Source organism: Lynx rufus, unplaced genomic scaffold (genome assembly GCF_022079265.1).
Source record: "Lynx rufus isolate CCGP_SWC_20201006 ecotype Redwood Valley unplaced genomic scaffold, mLynRuf1.p SCAF_15, whole genome shotgun sequence".
NCBI classification, from domain to species: Eukaryota; Metazoa; Chordata; class Mammalia; order Carnivora; family Felidae; genus Lynx; species Lynx rufus.
In genome coordinates, this window is record NW_025814829.1 from 47,684,087 (window position 1) to 47,705,804 (window position 21,718).

Sequence of the window (21,718 nt, forward strand, 5' to 3'; positions counted from 1 at the left end):
GGTAGGAATTCTGGAAAATCATATATTCCAGAGATGGACAGAGAAGGAGAAACCCTCGACAGAGACACGCAAGGAGTGGCTTGCCGTTAGTGGATTATCTGGACAGTATGTTATAATAGAAACCAAAAGGGGACAGCATTTGTAGGAATAACTGGCCAACATTATTAAATGCTATATATAAAGAAATTAATGACTGAGCAGAACCATTGAATTTTAAAAGAAGGTTGTTGACATGTTTGTTAAGAGATGTTTCAACATAGTGGTTGGGATAGAGTGGGTAGTTTTAAAACTGAAAGGTGAGGGAGTAGAGAAAGAGCCTAAGAGGAGGACAAGGACAGGGATTGAATGACTTTTATTTATTTATTTTTTAAGTAACTCTATGCGCATTGAGGGACTCAAACTCACAACCCTGAGATTGAGAGTTGCACACTCCACTGAGCCAGCCAGGTGCCCCAACTTTTTTTTTTTTTTTTTAATTAAAGATTGGAGACATAAATGTTTTTTAAGCTCCTCTGAACAAGGATTTAACCATGCCTGTAGGGAAGGAAAGAACTAGTAAAGAGGGATAAATTGAAGAAATGGATTATTAGTGCTGCCCCAATAAACTATCTCAATTTCATTGAACTCCTCAGGAGTCTATAGGTTAGTAATTGACAGTCTGAAATATGAGTTTATGGGGCACAGGTTAGATTTATTTTTCCTCGTGAGCATTTACCCCTACATTCATGGTTACTGAATACTTGCCAATCAGATTTGTCATTGCGTCTCAAAATAACTTCTGGAGACCAAAGGAACAAACTTCCTGTTCTGAAAATGAGCCATTATTGCAGCAGGAGGAGAGATTTCAAAACGTGACCTGAAAAACTATTTAAAGTCTAGTTAAAATATTTGGCCTAGGCACCAAAAATTATTCATGGATCTTTTTTGTTGGGGCTGAGTTATCTTTAGGATTTAGAAAAGAGGCTTAATTAAGAAGACATCAATTTTCACAAAGAAAACAACCAATATCAGAAATTTGCACTTAATCTGAAAGCAATTAACAAAATAACAGATCAACTAAAATGCCAAGTGTATTCCAGAATATTCCTGATTTTGGTTATTATTAGTTCTTGTTGTGTTGTTGATGTTTGAACACCACTAAATGGTGATAACATACTTAGTTAACAATATAGTATATGTAATATTCAGCGGAGGATTAATGCAGAAGCTGAAAAAGTGAAGTAACCTTTGGCTGTTTTGCTATAATGCGAAGTTTTCTAAGTATTCCACAGATGCTTTAAAGATGACGCGCTTTTTTCTTTTTTTTTATGTTTGTTTATTTTTGAGAGAGAACACGAGTAGGGGAGGGGCAGAGAGAAGGAGACACAGAATCTGAAGCAGGCTCCACGTTCTGAGCTGTCAGCACAGAGCCCATCGCGGGGCTCTAACCCACAAATCGTGAGATCATGACCTGAGCTGAAGTCGGACACTTAACCCACTGAGCCACCCAGGCGCCCTAGCCCCTCTCCTCCCCCTTTTCTTTTTAAGATGATGCTTTTCTGCCACCTCTTTAATAACTGGTGATGTCCTCTTCAGTGTAGCACATTTACACACAACGCGTAACTTAACGTAGAATAAAAACCTGGAGCTTTAAAACTGTGCACACAAAGTTAGAGGTTGTCATTCACTTTCTAGAGTACCACTTCAATTTCAGATTAGGCAGCTTCTCCATGAATGAATGGTTTTATCTGTTTTTACTATTTCTTCTTCTAAATTTGGCATTATGCTGCAGGTAGAAATGTTTCTTTTTGTCCTTCTAGACACTGGATGGCTAAATAAGCCATCTAAATGATCCCTTTGCTGCTTTCTCAACCCTTTTTATCAAGCCCTATCTTTTAGGCTTTCCTCCCTCTAAATCAGAAGCTATTCTCTCTATACCTGTCTGAAGTATTTGTCCGTTTGTACTGACATTAGCATTTACATTATTTTATTTACATCTACAATGTTGTGTTCACATATTTTGGGAAGATATTTTTACAATCAAAATTGAGTCTTGGGGTGCCTGGATGGCTCAGTCGGTTAAGCGTCCGACTTGCTCAGGTCATGATCTCACGGTCCTTGAGTTTGGGTCCCGTGTTGGGCTCTGTGTTCACAGCTCAGAGCTTGGAGCCTGCTTCAGATTCTGTGTCTCCCTTTCTCTCTCTCCCTCCCCTGATCCGTACTCTGTGTCTCTCAAAAAGCAAATAAACATTAAAAAATAAATAAATAAATAATTGGGTCTTTCTTCATAGGACATTATTGCTGGAAAAACCTTGAGCCTCCTTAAAAATCTGAGACTAGTATTTCATCTGTAAATTAATTGATACTCTGCTGAGAATTATAACACTGAGAATTATTATAATAAGCCTTCATTGATTTTTCTTCTTTTTGTTTTGATTTCCTGCTTTTTGCTTTGTTTTTCAAGATTGTTAAAAATGTTCTCTGATGTTGCCCTGCATGTCAGTTGCTATGGAAATGTTCCAGAGAGATGACAAATTAAATTACGACCAAGAATACAGAGTTAAACTCCTCTCATAGGGTAGAGTGTGAGGAAACCAAGGTTTTCTTCTTAAAATAAGGTTTTGCTTAATACATCTTTCTCAGGGCAGCTTATACTTCAGATTCACGTAAGAGCTGAGTTGTAGTCTCAGCTCACAATATATCAGCTTCAGGCAAGTTATTTAATTCTGTTGAAGCTCAAGTGTTATCTATAAAATGGGCATAAAAATGCCTCAGAGGGGTGACTGGCCCAGATTAGATGCTTGATGAATTTCATTTCCATTTTCTCCAAGTCAGAGGCAGATAAAACGAACCTGTGTAGAGGAGATGGTAATATATTTTTAACAACTTTTTATTTATTTATTTTAGAGAAGGAGCACGAGCAGGGGATGGGGGCAGAGGTGTGGGGGTTGGGGTGGGGGAGAGAGAATCTTAAGCAGGTTCCACCTTCAGCTCAGTGTGGAGCCCAATCCCGGGGTCATCAGCTCTCTTCCATAACCGTGGGATCATGACCTGAGCTGAAATCAAGAGTCGGACACTCAACTGACTGAGCCACCCAGGCACCCCTTTAATAATTTTTTAGATGTCAGTTTTTAATACATGTATATATTAACGTTTTATTTATTTTTGAGAGAGAGGAAGAGTGTGAGCAGGGTATGAGCAGAGAGAGGGAGACAAAGAATTCAAAGCAGGCTCCAAGCTCTAAGTTGCCAGCACAGAGCCTGACGGGAACCCATGAACTGTGACATCATGACCTGAGCCCAAGTTGGACATTTAACTGACTTAGCCACCTAGGCGCCCCACTTTATAATCTATTTAAATGAAATCTTCAAAGCAATATAATTTAGCTTTTAATTAGGGCTATTGTCTTTATATTTTTTTTAAGTTTATTTATGTATTACGAGAGAGAGCGAGCAGGGTAGGGGCAGAGAGAGAGGGAGAGAGAGATAATCCCAAGCAGTTTCTGCACTGTCAGCACTGAGCCCGACCCGGGGTTTGTACTCCTGAATTGTGAGATCACAACCTGAGCCAAAATCAAGAGTTGGATGCTTAACCGACTGAGCCACCCACGCACCCCTGTATTTTTAAAGTATTGCATTTAAAAATTTGAAGACTAAGACTCTTTATTAAAAAAGACTTTAATGATTTTTAATAGCTTTATTGACATAATTTACATACTTATAAAATTCACATATTTTAAGTGCACAATTCATTGATTTTTCGTAAATTTGCAGAATTGTGCAGTCATCACAATTCAATTTTAGGACATTTCCATCACCCTTAAAAGTTCCCTGCCTTGGCCTTGGGGCATCTGGGTGGCTCAGTTGGTTAAGTGTGGGACTCTTCATTTCAGCTCAGGTCATGATCTCACAGTTCATGAGTTCGAGCCCCACATCGGGCTCTCTTTAGTGGAGCCCCCTTCTTCGGATCCTCTGTCTGTCTCTCTTTCTCTCAAATGAATGTTAAAAAACAAAAGTTCTCCTTCCCTAAGGACTGTTGGTCATCTGTAAGATGGCACAAGTTACGGTATTTAACAGTACCAGCTTGGGAATTAGGCTGGCCAGGCTTAAATCATAGTCCTGCCACTTGCTAGCTTTGTGTCTTTGGGTACTTCTCTGTACTTTGGTTTCTTTACTTTATCACTAAAATGAAGGTAATACATGCATTGCAGCATTGCTGTGAATAATTAATTAGATACTGTATATAGCGCACTGAAAGTGCTGGCACCTACTTGGTACTTAACAGATATTGGTTACTGGTGGTAGTTCATATTGTGTTTTAGATTTATGGTGCACACTTAAATGAGAAAAGCATCTGAAAACACCTAGCATAATACCTGACACATGGTTTATTTTCAGAAAACCAAGCTCTTTTTCTGTACCATATCATAATCTTGTCTGTAGTACTTATGAGCACTATTCCTTGTGTAAAAATGTGAATATTCTTGAGGAAGTTATGATATTTTAAAATTTGGGCCTTCTTCAAGGTGAACTGATTGCTATTTATCATGTTGTTATGTATAACCAATTAGTAACAGTAAAAATTATGACTTGCCATTTACGGAGGGGACTAGGCCTTGTTTTAACTGATAGGAAGGTTAACCATTGCTTTCATCATTGAGTAACAGTCACTTGTTTGGATTTTTGTTAGAAATAAAGAGGGTTCATCATCCATGCTTTTCGGATTAGAAAGGTTTCAGTAGAGCTACTCCTGTTGAGCTAGGTTTGGGCTGACTGACCTCTAATACACAATGAGTTGTCTGGAGGCCTTGAGCACATGTGCTTTGATGAATAGAATTATTTAGGACTTTTTTTTTTTTTCCTGACAGAACCTTGCTCTGAAGAAGCTTAAAGAATCTGGATATTGATGTTTAGTATTTTCGTCATTTTCTTTTTCTTTCTTTCTTTTGAGAGACCCAGCGTGAGTGGGTTGGGGGGGGGGGGACAGAGAGGGGAGACACAGAATCCAAATCAGGCTCTAGGCTGTGAGCTGACAGCAGAGAGCCCGATGAGGGGCTCAAACTTGTGAACCACGAGATCATGACCTGAGCCGAAGTTGGACACTTAACCGACTGAGACACCCAGGTGCCCCTATTTCTTTTTGTTTTTTAACGTTTATTATTTATTTTTGAGAGAGAAACAATGCGAGCACGGGAAGGGTAAAGAGAGAAGACACAGAGCCCAATGCAGGGCTCGAACTCATGAACTGTGAGATCATGACCTGAGCTAAAGTTGGATGCTTAATCAACCGAGCCACCCAGGCGCCCCTGTCAGTTTATTTCATAGGTTTACTCCATACTGAGAGAAGGTTTACTACATTCACTAAGCCATGTGTCCTGTATAATTTAGATATGTTTTGTGGTTGAAGATGTTGTAAACATCTGTTTATGGGAAAACTTGGGGAATGTTTAGAAAGATGACTTTGGAGAAAGATGTTTAAGGAATGAGGAAGTGGAAATTGTTCTTAGATCTAATAAGTACAGTTAATAACATTTTGACGTTCAAAAAAAAAATCTTTGCTTTATGATTTTATAGTTCCTAAAATAGAATCATCAAAGATTGAGTTACTATTCATAATCATCAAATTTCCCAAGCAAAATCAAGCTTTTAAAATACTGTTTTCCCTCAGTCTTTCATACCTATCTTTCTGATCAAAAGAAAGTTGTTTTTTGTTTTTTTTTTTTTAAGTTTATTTTAAGAGAGAGAGAGAGAGCACGTGCGTGCTGAAGGGACAGAGAGAGAGAGAACCACAATTAGGCTCTGCACCATCAGCATGGAGCCCAGTGTGGGGCTCAACCTCATGAACCATGAGATGACCTAGGCTGAAATCAAGAGTCAAACACTTAACCCAACTGAGCTACCCAGGCGACCCTAGAATGCTTTTATTTTTAGTGAAGAACTGGGTGCTGATTCTATGTGTTTATTCTATCAAGTTTGTTATAGTTGTCTCTAAGAACTATTTTACTGGAAAACGTAAAAGTTTAGCAACTATATACCTGATTTTACTATGTTGAGATGGAATGATACATAAAATTAATAAAATGTGCTAGTTCTTTGAAACAGGTAAATTACAGAGAAGTTATAAAAAGAGTTTTTAATGCATTTTGAAAAAAAACAACTAAGTTTTGAGAATTTGGATGTTCAAATGTATAAAGCAGTCTGTTTAATAAAGAGAAATGTTTTAGTCTTACAATAATTTATCTTAGAAGTAGCCTAAATTGTGTTCTAAATGTACTCTAGCTTCTCTTGTTTTCATTGTTTCAAAATTATTTGCACTTATAAAATTCATGATTATATACATTTTATAAGCTGCCCAACTGTATAACTTGCTGTTAATTTTGTTTGACATCTTTCCAGACCTTTTTCTTCCATCTGTTCATATCCATTAATACCCTGGGATCATGACCTCATCCCAGTTTGTTTAGATTATCTGTTATATGTACTTCTGTCTCACCTTGATAGCATTTACCATGCCTTGGAGTCATGTATTTAGTTTGTGTCTCTGTTGTTTATATGGGTAATGAAAGAAACGATGTAAGCTCTGTGCAGACTTGCAAAGACTTGCTTGTTCACTATTTTTTATCCCTAGTGCTGGGCACATAGTAAAAACCAATAAAAGATTTTTATGCAAGTAACTGAATGTTTAATTTTTACTGGGAATGGAGAAAGGTTTTTAGGGTATAATTTCTAAGAAACACTGGTTTAGTACAGAAAGAGAGAAGAGTTGCAAATGACAGCATTTAAAATACTTTTTAGCCAGTTAATAATACATATTTGTATATTGACCTATATGGATAAAGAATCTGAAAAGAAAATAAACCAGGGGTTTGTCTGTGCAGGTGGATGGAAGTGAGGACTAGAGGGATGAGAAATAGGGGTGAGAAGGAGACATTTCGGTGTAATCATTTAAAAAAAATGTTTGGTGCACGTGAACATCACTTTTAAAGAACTTACAAGAGTTTGTTGAGATTGTGGTGCAAATACAGAGGAAATATATGTTCATATAAATTACTATTTTTGTTTTTTATATTCTTATGTTTTCACTAGTTACTTTATTTCAGTATGTCTGAATCAGTGATTTCTTTTCCCTTTTCTTTTCTTTTCTTTTCTTTGCTTTGCTTTTCTTTTTTTTTCTTTATAGACAGAGAGACAGACACATCTTGAGCAGGGGGTGGGGTGGGGGCGGAGAGAACCCCAAGCAGGCTCTGCCCTGTCAGCTGTGGGATCATGACAGGAGAACTGAAATGAAATCAAGAGTCGCTTAACCAACTGAGTCACCCAGGTACCCCATCTGAGTCAGTGATTCTTATTTTCCCCTTCCCTTCCTCCTCAAATAAAACCTTTGAGAACTGATAAAAATTTGAGAATTGATAAAAGCCCTGGATCCTATTCCTGAAGGAATGAGCATGTGTATATAAATAATTTTACATATTTCCAAGGTTAATGGATGCCTTGATACTAAGCCAAATATTGTTAACTGTAGTTTTAGTGTACAAGGATATTTTATTTTATTTTATTTCATTTTTTCAAATTATTTCTCTCCCTTTTTTAAAATGTATGCATGTATGTTTGTTTATTTTTTGAGAAAGTGAGAGTGTGCAAGCAGGGGAGAGACAGAGAGAGGGGGAGAGAGAGAACCCCAAGCAGGCTCCATGCTCAGCACAGTGCCCAACACAGGGCTTGATCCCATGACCCTGGGATCATCAGAATTAATAAGAGTCAGAGGCTTAACCAAACCGAGCCACCCAGGTGCCCCCACCCTTTTCTTTTTTTTTTAAATCCCAAGTTAGTTAACATATAGCGTAATAATGGTTTCAGGGGTAGAATTTAGTGATTCATCACTTACACATAACACCCATTGCTCATCCCAACTAGTGTCCTCCTTAATGCACCTTGCCCATTTAGCCCATCCCCCCATCCAGCACCCCTCCAGAAACCCTCAGTTTGTTCTCTGTATTTAAGAGTCTCTTATGGTTTGCTTCCCTCTGTTTTTATCTTATTTTTCTTTCCCTTCCCCTGTGTTCATCTGTTTGGTTTTTTAAATTATACATATGAATGAAATAATGATATTTGTCTTTCTCTGACTTATTTCACTTAACATAATGCATTCTAGTTCCATACACATTATTGCAAATGGCAGGATTTTATTCTTTTTAATCACTGAGTAATATTCCGTTGTGTATATACATACCACATCTTCTTTATCCATTTGTCAGTTGATGAACTTTTGGGTTCTTTCCATAATTTGGCTATTGTCAATAGGGCTGCTATAAATATTGGGATGCATGTGCCCCTTCGAATCAGCGTTTTTGTATCCTTTGGATAAATACCTAGTAGTGCAATTGCTAGGTCATAGGGTAGTTCTATTTTTAATTTTTGAGGAACCTCCAGAGTGGCTGTGCCACTTTGCATTCCCACCAGCAGTGCAAAAGTTCCCCTTTCTCTGCATCCTCGCCAACATCTGTTGTTGCCTGAGTTGTTAATGTTAGCCATTCTGACAGGTGTGAGGTGGTATCTCATTGTGGTTTTGATTTGTATTTCCCTGATGATGAGTGATGTTGAGCATCTTTTCATGTGTCTGTTAGCCATCAGGAGGTCTTCTTTGGAAAAGTGTCTGTCCGTGCCTTTTGCCCATTTCTTCACTGGATTACTTGTTCTTTGGGTGTTGAGTTTTTTAAGTTCTTCATAGAGTTTGGATACTAACCCCTTATCTGATATGTCATTTGCAAATATCTTCTCCCATTCCGTTGGTTGCCTTTTGGTGTTGCTGTTTCCTTCACTGTGTGGAAGTTTTTTACCTTTTTAAAAAAATTTATTTATTTTGAGACCAAGAAAAAGCGCAATTAGAGGAGGGGCAGAGAGAGAGTCTTAAGCACGCTCCTCACTGTCACTGCAGAGCTTCATGTGGGGCTTGAACTCATGAACTATGAGATCCATCACCTAAGCAGAAGGGCAGTGCTTATTAACCAATTATTATTATTATAGTGCTTATTATTAATCCAGGTGCCCCCCAGAAGCTTTTTATCTTGATAAGGTCCCAATAGTTCATTTTTGCTTTTTTCCCTTACCTCCGGAGACATGTTAGTATGCAAGGATATTTTAAAAATCAGGGGGTGGTGATAGGTTTATTTTCAAGGCAGTCTGATAGGGGTGCCGGGGACACTAAAACTAGAAACTTGGTTTCTAATCCTGGCTCTGCCGTTATCAAGCTGCATGACGTTGTAACTCTTTTACTTGTCTTGTTTTTGGTCTTCTTCATGTTGAATTGGTACAGTGGCAAGTGCATAGGCTTCAGTGTCCAGTACTGATCCGAGGTGGTTGTGTCTTGATTTTGCTACCTATATGACCTTGCACAGAGTTCTCTGAATGTTAATTTTATTTCTCTGCAAAAAGAAGGAAAGTGATTCCAAGTTCTTTGGGTTTTAGCAATTGAATGGAAGGAGATGTTTGAAAATGTTTAATAATACTTGCTGCTGATTGGGACATAAGAATGTTACCTCATCTTGAAAAATTAGGCAAGAACCAGATGATCTCTAAAGTGTCTTTTACCAATAGAATTTTGTGATTGTATTTTAAACAATTATTGTGGGGCGCCTGGGTGTCTCAGTTGGTTGAGGGTCCGACTTTGACTCGGGGTCATGATTTCACAGTTCGTGGGTTTGAGCCCTGCATCAAGCTCTCTGCTGTCAGCACCAGAGCCTGCTTTGGATCCTCTGTCCCCCTCTCTCTCTGCCCCTTCCCCACTGTTTTTCTCTCTCTCAAAATTAAATAAACATTTTTTAAAAAATCTTGTTACAACTTGTTACAACAGAATAATTTGGAAAACTTGTGGCAGCACAGTTCTGAGACCATGTAGGAGAGCAGTGAGTTTTCAAGTCTGTAAAACTGATGTTGACCATATTTTCTACCTGTTTTCCATATTGCACAGTGTCAGATGTCGTAAATCTCAAAAAGTTGCTTGCAATTTTAAGACTCATTAAAGAATAATATAGATTAGAATTTCTTAATTTAAGAGTTTTTAAGTCACTTATAATTTTATGAACAGATTTTCACACGTCTTGTCAACTCTTGAAATTATAGGCAAAAACTTTACGTAGTCTAAATTATAGTGGGGAGCTATTAGCTTTCATAGTGAACAAGACAGATTAGATCTCAGCTCTTGTGGAGTCTATATTCTAATATTAGATAGATATTGAGTAAGCAAATAAAAATATAAGAAGAAAAATGTAACATAGATAATGTAAATGTTTTGTAGAGAATTTAAGTATAGCGATGGACTATAGAATGATTTAGAGTTTTAAGTGGCCAGGGAGGATGTGACATCTTTGGTGGCATCTAAGTGATGAAGAGTGTGATCCAACTCAAAGATTAGATAGAGAGAATACCTAGTACTAACATACTAAGGTGAGGATAAGTGTTAGAAAATGAAGTTGGAGAAATAATTACAGGTCATATCATTTAGGGTTTTGTAAACAAGAATAATAAATCCAGATTTTATTCTAAATATAATAGAAAGCTTTTTCAGGATTTTGGCCGGAGAATGATGTGAAAACTCAAAATAGAGACCTGATGATTCCAGCATTTAGGAGTTTAAGAGATCAAAAACAGCCAGCGAGTTAGAAAGGATGAGGGGAATGTGGTTCATTGATGGTTTCAAGAAGCAGGGAGTTAGTAGTTGTCTGTTTCATACCTCATTGAGAAGACAAATGAGATTAGAACAAGGACCTGACCATAGATTTGGCAGTAAGTTTAGCAGAATTACTGTGAAGTTAGTATTAGGGAATGCAGCTTTGTGGCATTGGTTTTTGAATGAAATCGCAAGTAGTTTCTTCCTATATTATATTTAACCTTTTATTTGTGAATGGTGATCTGGTTAAGAGTTTGGGTTTTGTGCCAGAACATCTGGGTTAATATCTTAGCTCTATTTCTTTTTATCTTACTCAGCCTCTCTAAACTTCCACTTCTCATATCTGTAAAATGGGATAACAGTAATTACCTACCTTCTATGTGTTTTGTGTAAGGCGTTTAGCATAGTATGTGGCAAATAGCTGTATTCATAGTAAAAGTTATGACATGGTATAAAAACATTTATTATACATTTATTTGAGAGAGAGAGAGAGAGAGAGAGAGAAAGAAAGAAAGAAAGAAAGAAAGAAAGAAAGAAAGAAAGAGAATCTTAAGCAATTTCCACACTCAGCGCAGAGCCCGACCTGGAGTTTAATTTCATGACCCCCGGATCATGACCTGAGCTGAAATCAAGAGTCAGATGCTCAACTAACTGAGCCACCCAGATGCCCCAACATCTTACTATATTTTGTGCCCTTTGGGGGTTTGTGTAGTTTATAGCATTTGAGAGAATTAAGTGCTTTGTTTTACCTATACTTTAAGATGAACAAGTTTTAAGTTGTCTAGAAAGCCATACTAGTAAAAAGGAAGGAACCATTAAACTCTCTTTGCAGAGATTAACAGGATCAGAATCTTTGCAGGCATTGATATATGTTGCCATGCTAATCTATAGAAAAGTTTATGTGAGTGATGCTTTATCTACTTAATCAGGTTCAGCAAGCAATTTATGACTAATATTCAGTTCCTTTTCTGAACATTATGTCTTCTCTAAAAATTTACCCCTTTTTTTTGAGCATTCTGCAACCCAATGCACAAATCTAGCATTTGAGTCTACAAGTGAATAATTAGATAGTGTATTTTCTTTTTTAACATTCCAGAGGAGTTTCAGTTTATTAAGTAGTAATAACTTATTATAATCATACTTGTAGCTACTCATAATGTATTTGATTAAATCTATTGTATTAGAAGTTTTTATCTTTAAAACATTATAGAAATCAAAATGTGAGTAATTTCTTTATTTGCTCATTCTTGTTATTGCAAGGGTCATTTCAACACACATGCAGATAACTTGGGGTGCCTGGGTGGCTCAGTCTGTTGAGCATCTGACTCTTGGTTTCTGCTCAGGTCATGATCTTATGGTTTGTAAAATCCAGCCCCATGGTGCCTACTTGGGATTCCGTCTCTCCTCTCTCTGTCTGCCTCTCACCTGCTTGCATGCATGCACACAGCATGCTCTCTCAAAATAAATAAAATTAAAAAAAAATGAACTATTTCTTTGCCCATTCTTGTTATTGCAAGGGCTATTTTAACACACATGCAGATAACTCTAATTTTAGATCCTGAACATGAAATTAACTTGGTAAAATATATGTATCTTATAGCACCTTTGCAAAAACACAAACAAAGCTAAGATTACTCAGAAGGCAGATATTATGACTGTGCTGTTTCACTGTTTCCCTAGCAATTCAGTCTGGCACATAGTAGTGCTTAGTAAATATTTGTTGAATGAATGGATAAATTTTTAACATACCTAATGAAAACTGTTCTGTCATCAATAATGGACTTGCATTTAAGGTTGAGTTGTTTCAATAAAGCAAGAAGTAAATGTAATGCTCAAAGAATAAGGTATATAGATAATTTACTTTCCTAGTTAATTACAGCTTAATTGTTTCATCTTTGTAAGCAGTTTCTCTTGAGCATAATCAAATCTTTAACAACTTGTGATACTGTTACTTTCTTCTGTACATCAATTCTCATTTTTAGAAACTACAGTTAGATAAATAGTACATATTATTTAAGCTGTGCTGTAAGTTTTAGGTTGAATTTTATATATAAAAAAATTTTCTGTTAGACACAGGTGATAAGTCAATTTGGCTTTTATCTTCTGCCAAAAAAGAGGGTAGGGAATGAAATTTGAACTATAATTGTTGTACCATTAATAAATCTGAGAGTTTAAAAAAGTCTTTTGAAGTAAATAATTATAACTATGCAGTTGTTCTAACAGCACACTATAGCAACAGGTGTAGGCCATAGCAGGGGCTTAAAGGTAACTAACTACTGGTAAATAAAATTCTTAACGGTGTCTAAAACCCTTAAAAAGACTTTTAAAAATTTCACAGACTCTTTGTTATCTGATACCCAATTTGATGATAAAATATTTTCAGGTAGTTTTAATTTTAGGCCAATTTTTAAAAACTCTGTCTTGAGGTATAACATACACAGACGTGTACATATCATAAGTGTAGAGCTTGATAAATGCTCACAGCTGAACACATTCATGTAACTGGTATGCATCTCAAGAAACAATATTATTAGCCAGTTTAAAAAGGCTAATTCTTAAATATAAAACAATCGTAGACTTAGATAAATTTGCAAGATTTAGATCCTGGATCTAACCTTGTTACTAACTTCATTTGTTACCTTGGGCAAGTTATTTTATCTTTCTGGGGTCCACTCCACATCTCTACAGCAAGGAGATGAGACTAGAAGTTTTATTATGACTTTATTCTATGAAAGTGCAAAACAGTGGACCATAGTGATATAAATGTGGTATAAAAGAGTGTAGGTAATAGAGTGTGAATGCAGTTTAATTGAAAAGGAAAACACACTAATTTTTTTCTTTTTTTTTCTGTTTGTTTTCCAGGTTATATTTCACACTATGTGCTGACTGTATCTACGGAAGATATTTAAAAAAAAAAAACTTTTTTCAAAGATTTTGATTCCAGTGGAATCTTTGCTTTAGATTATTTGTGTGTGTGTGTGTGTGTGTGTGTGTGTGTGTGTGTGTTAGTGAATTGTAACTCCAGTAACAATGCCTGTACAAGCTCCACAGTGGACGGATTTCCTCTCCTGCCCAATTTGCACTCAGACTTTCGATGAAACAATTCGAAAGCCCATCAGTTTGGGTTGTGGCCATACTGTCTGCAAGATGTGCCTGAATAAACTCCACCGCAAGGCTTGCCCATTTGACCAGACCACTATCAATACAGACATTGAGCTCCTCCCCGTGAACTCAGCATTGCTGCAGCTAGTGGGTGCTCAGGTAAGATGGGTGACTTATTCTTTTTAATCTCTGAGTGTATGTGTTTTCCTCTTAAGAGAAACTTGTTGAATTCAAATTGGGCAACATTGCCTTCTATCTAAATAGATAAAGTTCTGTTCAGTACCATGCAGACCCTTTATTTTAGTGTGTTGAGAGATTTATTGTTGTAGTGCAGTGTTCCTCCGTCATAACAGTAATTTAATCTGGTGATCAGCCTTTCTCAACAATCTTAGCTATTGAGATCACTAGAGAAACCTAAGAGGCAAATCACAAGGACTATTTTTTGAGAGAGAGAGAGAGAGAGAGGGAGGATGTGTGGGGCAGAGGGGGAGGAGGGAGGGAGGGAGAGAGAACGAACAAATGAATGAATGAATGAATGAATGAATCCCAGGCAGGCTCTAGGCTCAGTGCGGAGCTCAACATGGGGCTTGATCACACAGCTGTGAGATCATGACCTGAGCTGAAATAGAGTTGGACGCTCAGCCAACTGAGCCACCCAGATTCCCCTTCTTTTTTTGTTTTTTTTTTAAAGGACCTCTTAATATTGGGGAAAATATTACTCATAAAAACCATTGCATTTTACTAAATAGGAGAAGTGAAGCTGCTTCAGATAATTTTACTTAGTAGACACTACTCAAATGAAAGATGAAGAAGGTGACAAAAACTGTAGAGTGCATAGCCTTTGGGAATCATTTTTCTAGAGTAGGAGGAAATATATCCCCAGCTACCTAAATAAAGGTAAAAGTAAGTCTGGCAGTTCTGATGGTAATATTCTGAAAATTTTCTCTCAGTATTCTCAAAGTAGAGATCAGTAGTATCCTCAGAAGATTTCACAAAGTCAAGGGAGGTGAGTTTTTGGAAGCTAGATAGTTACTTAAGTAATCCCTTGCTAAATTTGCATAGTTTGAGTCTGAAATGCCATATATTTCTCATAAATCATTTTTCCGAATAGATATACTAGAACTTTGGATCTGGCCCCATTAATATTTTCTAGATCAGTCTTGATGTAAACTGCTAAAATGTAGGAAAGGTTGATATTACGTATGTTGGAGATAAAGAGAATAGAGTAGTTTATTCAAAAAGAAAACTTCTTTTATTGATAAACCTCTCTTGTGATGTCCCCAACAACACTATAAAATATTTGTCAAAAGGGAAAGTGCAGTTGATCCTTTTTCTTCTTGTACTTAATTTTTCATTTCATAATCATTTATCTTTTTATTTTGAAAATCCTGCTATCACATTTTGGAAACATTTTTAAAAAATAGACTTAATAGGGATAATAATTTTAGAAATACACTATTTTTTTTTAAATAGCAAATAACCAAGGGGGCACCTGGGTGGCTCAGTCGGTTAAACAACTGACTTCGGCTCAGGTCATGATCTCATGGTTCATGGGTTTGAGCCCCGCGTCGGAATCTGTGCTGACAGCTTAGAGCCTGGAGCCTGCTTCAGATTCTGTGTCTCCCTCTGTCTCTGCCCCTCCTCTGCTCATTCTCTGTCTCTCTTTGTCTCTCAAAAATAAATAAATGTTAAATAGCAAATAACCAAGGCTTGCTTTTTTTTATGAAGTTGTCTAAAGATGAACTCCTTTCTGAAAAATGAGTAAGACTATGTCATACCTTAACTGAAACAACTAATGTTTATGAAATTTGAGGATAGGGCATTTTTAATATATAGTAGCCACTATTTTAGCCCTAAAGAGTTCCATTAAAAAACTGTTAAGACTTAATACGTGAATTAAGCAAAGTTGCAGTATATAAAAGCAACATGCAAAAATTAGTTGCATTTTTATACACTAACAATGAACAATACAAAAGGAAACTAAGAAAACAATTCCATTACGGCAGCATCAAAATAATAAAATACTTGGGAATAAAAGGTGAAAGGCTTATGCACTGAAAACTACAAAACGTTGAAAGAAATTAAAGAAGACATAAACAAACGGAAAGACATTGCATGTTCCTGGATTGGCAGACCCAAAGAAATCTACAAATTCAGTGTAAGCTCTGTCAAAGTCCCAATGTGTGGTGGTGTTTTTTTTTTTTTTTCCAAAAGAAACAAACAACAACAACAAAAAACCCTAAAATTTATATGGTATCAGAAAGGACCACAAAATAGTCAAAAAAATCTTGAAAAAGAACAAAGTTGGAGGAATCACACTCCAGATTTTGAAACTGCAAAGCTATAGTGATGAAGACAGTGTGATACTGGTATAAAGACAAACATTTAGATCAGTAAAATAGAGTCCAGAAATAAATTCACACATACGAAACGATTTTTGACAACATTGCAAAGACCATTCAGTGAAGAAAGGACAGTTTTTCCAACAAATGGTGCTGGGAAAACTTGGATATCCAAATGTGTACAAGAATCCATTTGGACCCCTACTTCACGCCATCTACAAAAATTAACCCAAAATGAACCAATGTAAAAGTTAAAACTACAGAACTCTTAAAAGAAAATATAGGCATAAGTCTTTGTGACCTTAGAATAGGCAGTGAGGTTTTTTTAGATAGGACACAAAAAGTACAAGAAATAAAGGATAAATTGAACTGAAGACTTAAAGCTTTGTCCTTCAAAGGACACCATCGGAGTGAAAGAACGACTCACAGAATGAGAGAAAATAATTGTAACTCATAGATCTAAAAGTTGTGTCTCAGATGTAATAAAGACTCCTACAACTCAATAATAAAAAGGACATAATTTTAAAATGGGCAAAGATCTGGACGCCTCACCAGAGAAGATACACGGATGGCAAATGAGCTGATGAAAAGTTGCTCGACGTCATTTGCCACTAAGGAATTACAAATTAAAACCACGAGATGCTGCTACACACCAGTTAGAATAGCTTCAAGGTCCAAAACACTGACAGCACCAAATGCTGGTGAGGATGTGGAGCAACAGAAACTCTTATTGCTGGTGAGAATGCAAAGTGGTGTAGTCCTTTGGAAGTTACTGCACGACTCTATGATTCTGTTTACATGAAACGTCCAAAATAGGCAAATCCACAAGAGACGGAAAGCCAATTAGTATTTTCTTATGGTTGGTGGGGAGTTGGGAGGAAATATGGGAGGGGTGACAGTTAAGAGTATGGTGTTCTTTGGAGGAGTGATGAAAATGTTCTAAAATTGTAATGGTTACACACCTGTGAATATACTAAAAACCATTGAATTATATATCTTAAATGGGTCGCCTACATGGTATACAAATTATGTTTCAGTAAAGCGATTATAAAACCAAAATAATGCATTAAATTTAGTGTGTTAGTATAGAAAAGGTCTTTTGAAAGGCTTCAGTAAATTTAGTGGGAGTTTTGATATTACCACTTTAGAGTAGCAGTGCATAAAATATACTTAATAAGACATTTGTTTAATTAATTAGTGTGCACTCATACAGACCTTTTTTTTTGACCTCAAGGTCCCTGAGCAGCAGCCCATTACTCTGTGTAGTGGGGTTGAAGATACAAAGCATTATGAGGAAGCCAAGAAATGTGTAGAAGAATTAGCATTGTACCTGAAACCACTCAGCAGTGCTAGAGGTGAATCAGATGCAACTATCCATGCCAAATAAATGTTTATGAAAGATGCTTTTCTTACCATAAAAATGGTGGGGTGTAAGTGAATGTTAATGAAATTCACTTATTTATTGTAAGTCAAACCCACTAGTAGTAAATAATATCATTACAAACCATTCCAAGAGATGAATTTAAAGTTTATGTGATGTTGGAAACATTTGAATGAGTTGCAAAAGTAAGTGTGAATATACTAGTGGTTTCAGGAGGGCTCCCCGCCATTTGACAACTCTGGATTATCTGCCTTCTTTTCAGTTTTATATGATGTGCCATAGAGAATGTAATAAACTTGGAAGTTGCTGTTACCGCCTTACCATTATGGCTTATTGTTTCAATAGGAACATAAAATTAACTGTTATGAAATAATATGCCAGAATTGTTATGACCTCAAGATTTGGGTCTTAAATTAATTATTAATTTTGTCCCTCCATGGTTGTGATGAATAATAATATATTTAATGTTACAATGAATATTATTTTTACATGATATAACAACTTTTGTATATTTTTAAAATGAAAACGAGGCTTTTATTTATATCATTTTATCTCTTGTTTATTTTAAATATCCTAGTAGAAACCAGGGCTGTTCACATATCCATGAAGTCAGTCAGCCCATCAGACGAAATTTTTTTGGACTCTTAAAAGCTGCATTGTAAACCTAGAAATAAGTTTTTACTCTCTTTTAAAGGAGTGGGTCTGAATAGCACTACTCAGAGTGTTCTGAGTCGCCCAATGCAGAGGAAGCTGGTGACTCTGGTCCACTGCCAACTTGTGGAAGAGGAAGGCAGGATTCGTGCTATGAGAGCAGCTCGATCTTTAGGTGAACGAACAGTTACAGAGCTCATTCTTCAACACCAAAATCCTCAGCAACTGTCCTCCAATCTCTGGGCAGCAGTCAGAGCTAGGGGCTGCCAGTTCCTTGGACCAGGTATGTGATTAAAGTTTGATATTTATTATGCCAGTAATTCTAAAAGTATGGTGTCAGAACTGTAAGTGCCACGTAGAAAGACTAGTTCTTTGCAATATCTGTTGTTACAAAATAATATCCCACTTGACGATCATGGCTTGGGCAATTCCATGTCAGTTTTTTAGAGCACTTAAAACTTTTTTTTTTTTTTTAATTTTTTTTTTCAACGTTTATTTATTTTTGGGACAGAGAGAGACAGAGCATGAACGGGGGAGGGGCAGAGAGAGAGGGAGACACAGAATCGGAAACAGGCTCCAGGCTCTGAGCCATCAGCCCAGAGCCTGACGCGGGGCTCGAACTCACGGACCGCGAGATCGTGACCTGGCTGAAGTCGGACGCTTAACCGACTGCGCCACCCAGGCGCCCCGAGCACTTAAAACTTTTAATGGCAAAAGTTTTCATTTTGATAGAAATATTTCTTGAATGTATTAATTTTTTATCTGTTTTCTTAAGTAAAATATATAGAGTGTAGTATAAAATTGCCCCAAAATAGTTAGAAAGTATAACTGTGAATACTTTTTGTGTTTTTGTGTTGTGTTGCCCATTAATTAAGTGGCACCTGCAGAAGTTTTTGAGTATTGCCCTTCTAATAAATAGATGTGTCTTATCTTTGCATATGATAAATTCTGGTTTTGCCCAACTTTTCCTAGCAATGCAGGAGGAAGCTCTAAAGCTGGTTCTCTTGGCCTTGGAAGATGGTTCTGCTTTGTCAAGAAAAGTATTGGTTCTCTTTGTGGTGCAAAGGTTGGAGCCACGGTTTCCTCAAGCCTCTAAAACTAGCATTGGGCATGTTGTCCAGCTCCTTTATAGAGCCTCCTGCTTCAAGGTATGAACCAGGGAACCAGCGTTACATTTGGGCTTGAAAGGAAACCTTGTCTTTTTCCCCAACTTAAATAGTAAATCTTTGAGTTTAATAAAGTTGCCCCCTCAGAAAATTTCAACATTTCAAGAATGTAGATGGTATCCTGTTAAAGTTAAATCTTGTTACATTGAATTTTGTATATTAGATAGTGAACAACATAAACCGAGGCTTATATAGATGTTTATATTTGAAGAGACCATTAAACTGTGTCATTTCCCCGCCGAGACTATAAGCAGAATTGGTCTGAGCAGAAAGTCATTGAAGCAGGAAGAAATTTTATTGGGCTCTTTGCTCCTGCTATAATTCCATATACACAGTGGGGTTAAAACAGTACTGGAGCTCCATTTGCCACTTTCTTTTCAGTGTAGATAGTAATGCTGGACTTCTTCTTTTGTATCCCAGATTGAATCAGCACTGCTTCCAACATTGGTGCTCACTATGTATCATTTATTTTTCATGCTGTTTTCCTGACTTCTTAATGTCAAGGCTTCTTCTTCTAACTTTTTTAATGTTTATTTTTGAGAGAGAGGGAGAGGGAGCCTGTGTGCACAGCTGGGGGAGGGGCAGAGAAAGGGAAACAGGATCCGAAGCGGGCTCCCAGCGCTGACAGCAGAGAGCCAGCCCGACATGGGGCTTGAACTCACAAACCGTGAGATCATGACCTGAGCTGAAGTCGGATGCTTCACCGACTAAGCCACTCAGGTGCCCCATCTAAGGCTTCTTCTGACACAACACATAATTAGTACTTCATGAACCAGGCATGCCTCTGAAATTGTTTTAATTCATACAGCCTATAAGGAAATCCATTCCTTGGTCACCATTTCCCCTCATCTAACACTCAAACTAAAGAATCCTATGTCCTACTATAGTCTTGTCTATGTTCTCATTTTCTGAGAAAGATGAAATGGTTCACAGAATCAACAGGAAAGCATACCAGTTTAATTAAAAAAAAATTTTAAGCTCTAACTAAATGCCAATATTCTTAAGTTTCTTTCTAGAGACAGATTAAATATATATACTGAAAATGTGCTGTGGACTCCAGGTTTGTACCCAACCCTGTCCTTGCCGTAAGCACCTCTGGAACTGTGAGAAACTCTAGCCAAAATAACCCCCAACTGGTTCAGATTGTCCCCGAATAACAACATTTGTTGTAATGATTGTAATAACATGATTTTACAGTGTCGTCTGGAATACAGTTTAGAATGTCTGTCTGCTTCCAAAGTTCTTTGTTCTCTACTAACAGCACCAGACAGATACAGTATTGCAAGCTTGAAAAAGAAAATGAAAGAAAAGGAAATCTAGCCTTCTCCTGTGAAGTAGTAATCCCTACTTCCCTACTGTGAAGTAGGGATCCAAAAACCCTAGAATACCTACAGTGAACCTCTTTCAATCCTAATTAGAGGTATTAATATAATTAAAAAGAGATTGGAAGTTGCAAAAAATCCAGTTTTTCACTTGAGTCATGATTATGTTTCTTTATTCTATTGTCTGCCTGCTTTCTTCTCTTGCCGGTAATAATGTACTATTAGTACGTATTAACTAAATTAACTAAACATATTAACTATTAGTTATTAACATTTAATATAATATTAGCAGTTATTAACAGTTAACATAATATTAACAATTAAACATTAACTAAATTAACTCATTTAATTCTCTAAGCTTTTCCCTCCTCCTTGCAGCTATATGTGTCCGTATAGCTGTGTTCTAGTTATGTCCTTTTAGCATCTCTTTTATTTCCATTTGAAAAACTTTTTCAAACTGGGATAATTCTGGTCCTTCTGAGTACAGTTATAGTTCCAGGAGTTACTTTAGACATTGCATCTCTTGGAAATCTTTGATTGTTTTTAGTTAAAAGAGAGTTTTGAGAGCCAAGTCCAGGGAACCCTATTATATCATATAGAAAACATTCTACATTTTAATAATATTTAGCTTATATTGAGAGTATGTTTTTGTACATACTCATACACATGTGGTCTTTTGACTTGCCTTTAACAAGTCAAACAAGTCTTTAACAAGATTTTTCTTTTAATCAGTTGGTCTTTGTACGGACTTAGCTAACAAAATTTAAGTTAGACTTTCTTGGAATAAGAATGGAATACATTTTAAAATATAATGTCAGTGTGACCTAGAAGTCTTGACTAACATATTCTGTAGTTTTTCTTTGATGGAAAAAAAATGAAAATTTTCTACTAGAGGAAATTGAGACCTTACGAGAATAAAGCAATGATTTTTAAAAAAGAAAAAAATACTCATGCAGTTATTGTGAAAAAAGCAATGTATGTTTCTTCTTCATAACTGTGGATTATTACTGTTGGGCTTGCTTGGCGTTGAGCTAGGTGGTACTCCTAACAGAGCACCATTCAGATGCTGGCGTGATTCTAAAAATGAATAATCTGTGCTTAGCTTAATTT

The 21,718-nt window shown here is 36.6% G+C and overlaps 1 protein-coding gene across 3 annotated transcripts in view; it reads left to right on the top strand.

Moving 5' to 3' along the window:
* Positions 1-21,718, top strand: part of RC3H1 (ring finger and CCCH-type domains 1) — an 86,914-nt gene that overhangs the window by 22,628 nt on the left and 42,568 nt on the right. For all 3 annotated transcript variants that reach the window (XM_047076985.1, XM_047076984.1, XM_047076986.1), the window contains exons 2-5: positions 13,507-13,905; positions 17,323-17,443; positions 18,164-18,403; positions 19,093-19,268. In XM_047076985.1, the coding sequence (XP_046932941.1) occupies positions 13,675-13,905; positions 17,323-17,443; positions 18,164-18,403; positions 19,093-19,268 (768 nt within the window). In that variant the 5' untranslated portion in view covers positions 13,507-13,674. The remainder of the gene's footprint in view (positions 1-13,506; positions 13,906-17,322; positions 17,444-18,163; positions 18,404-19,092; positions 19,269-21,718) is intronic.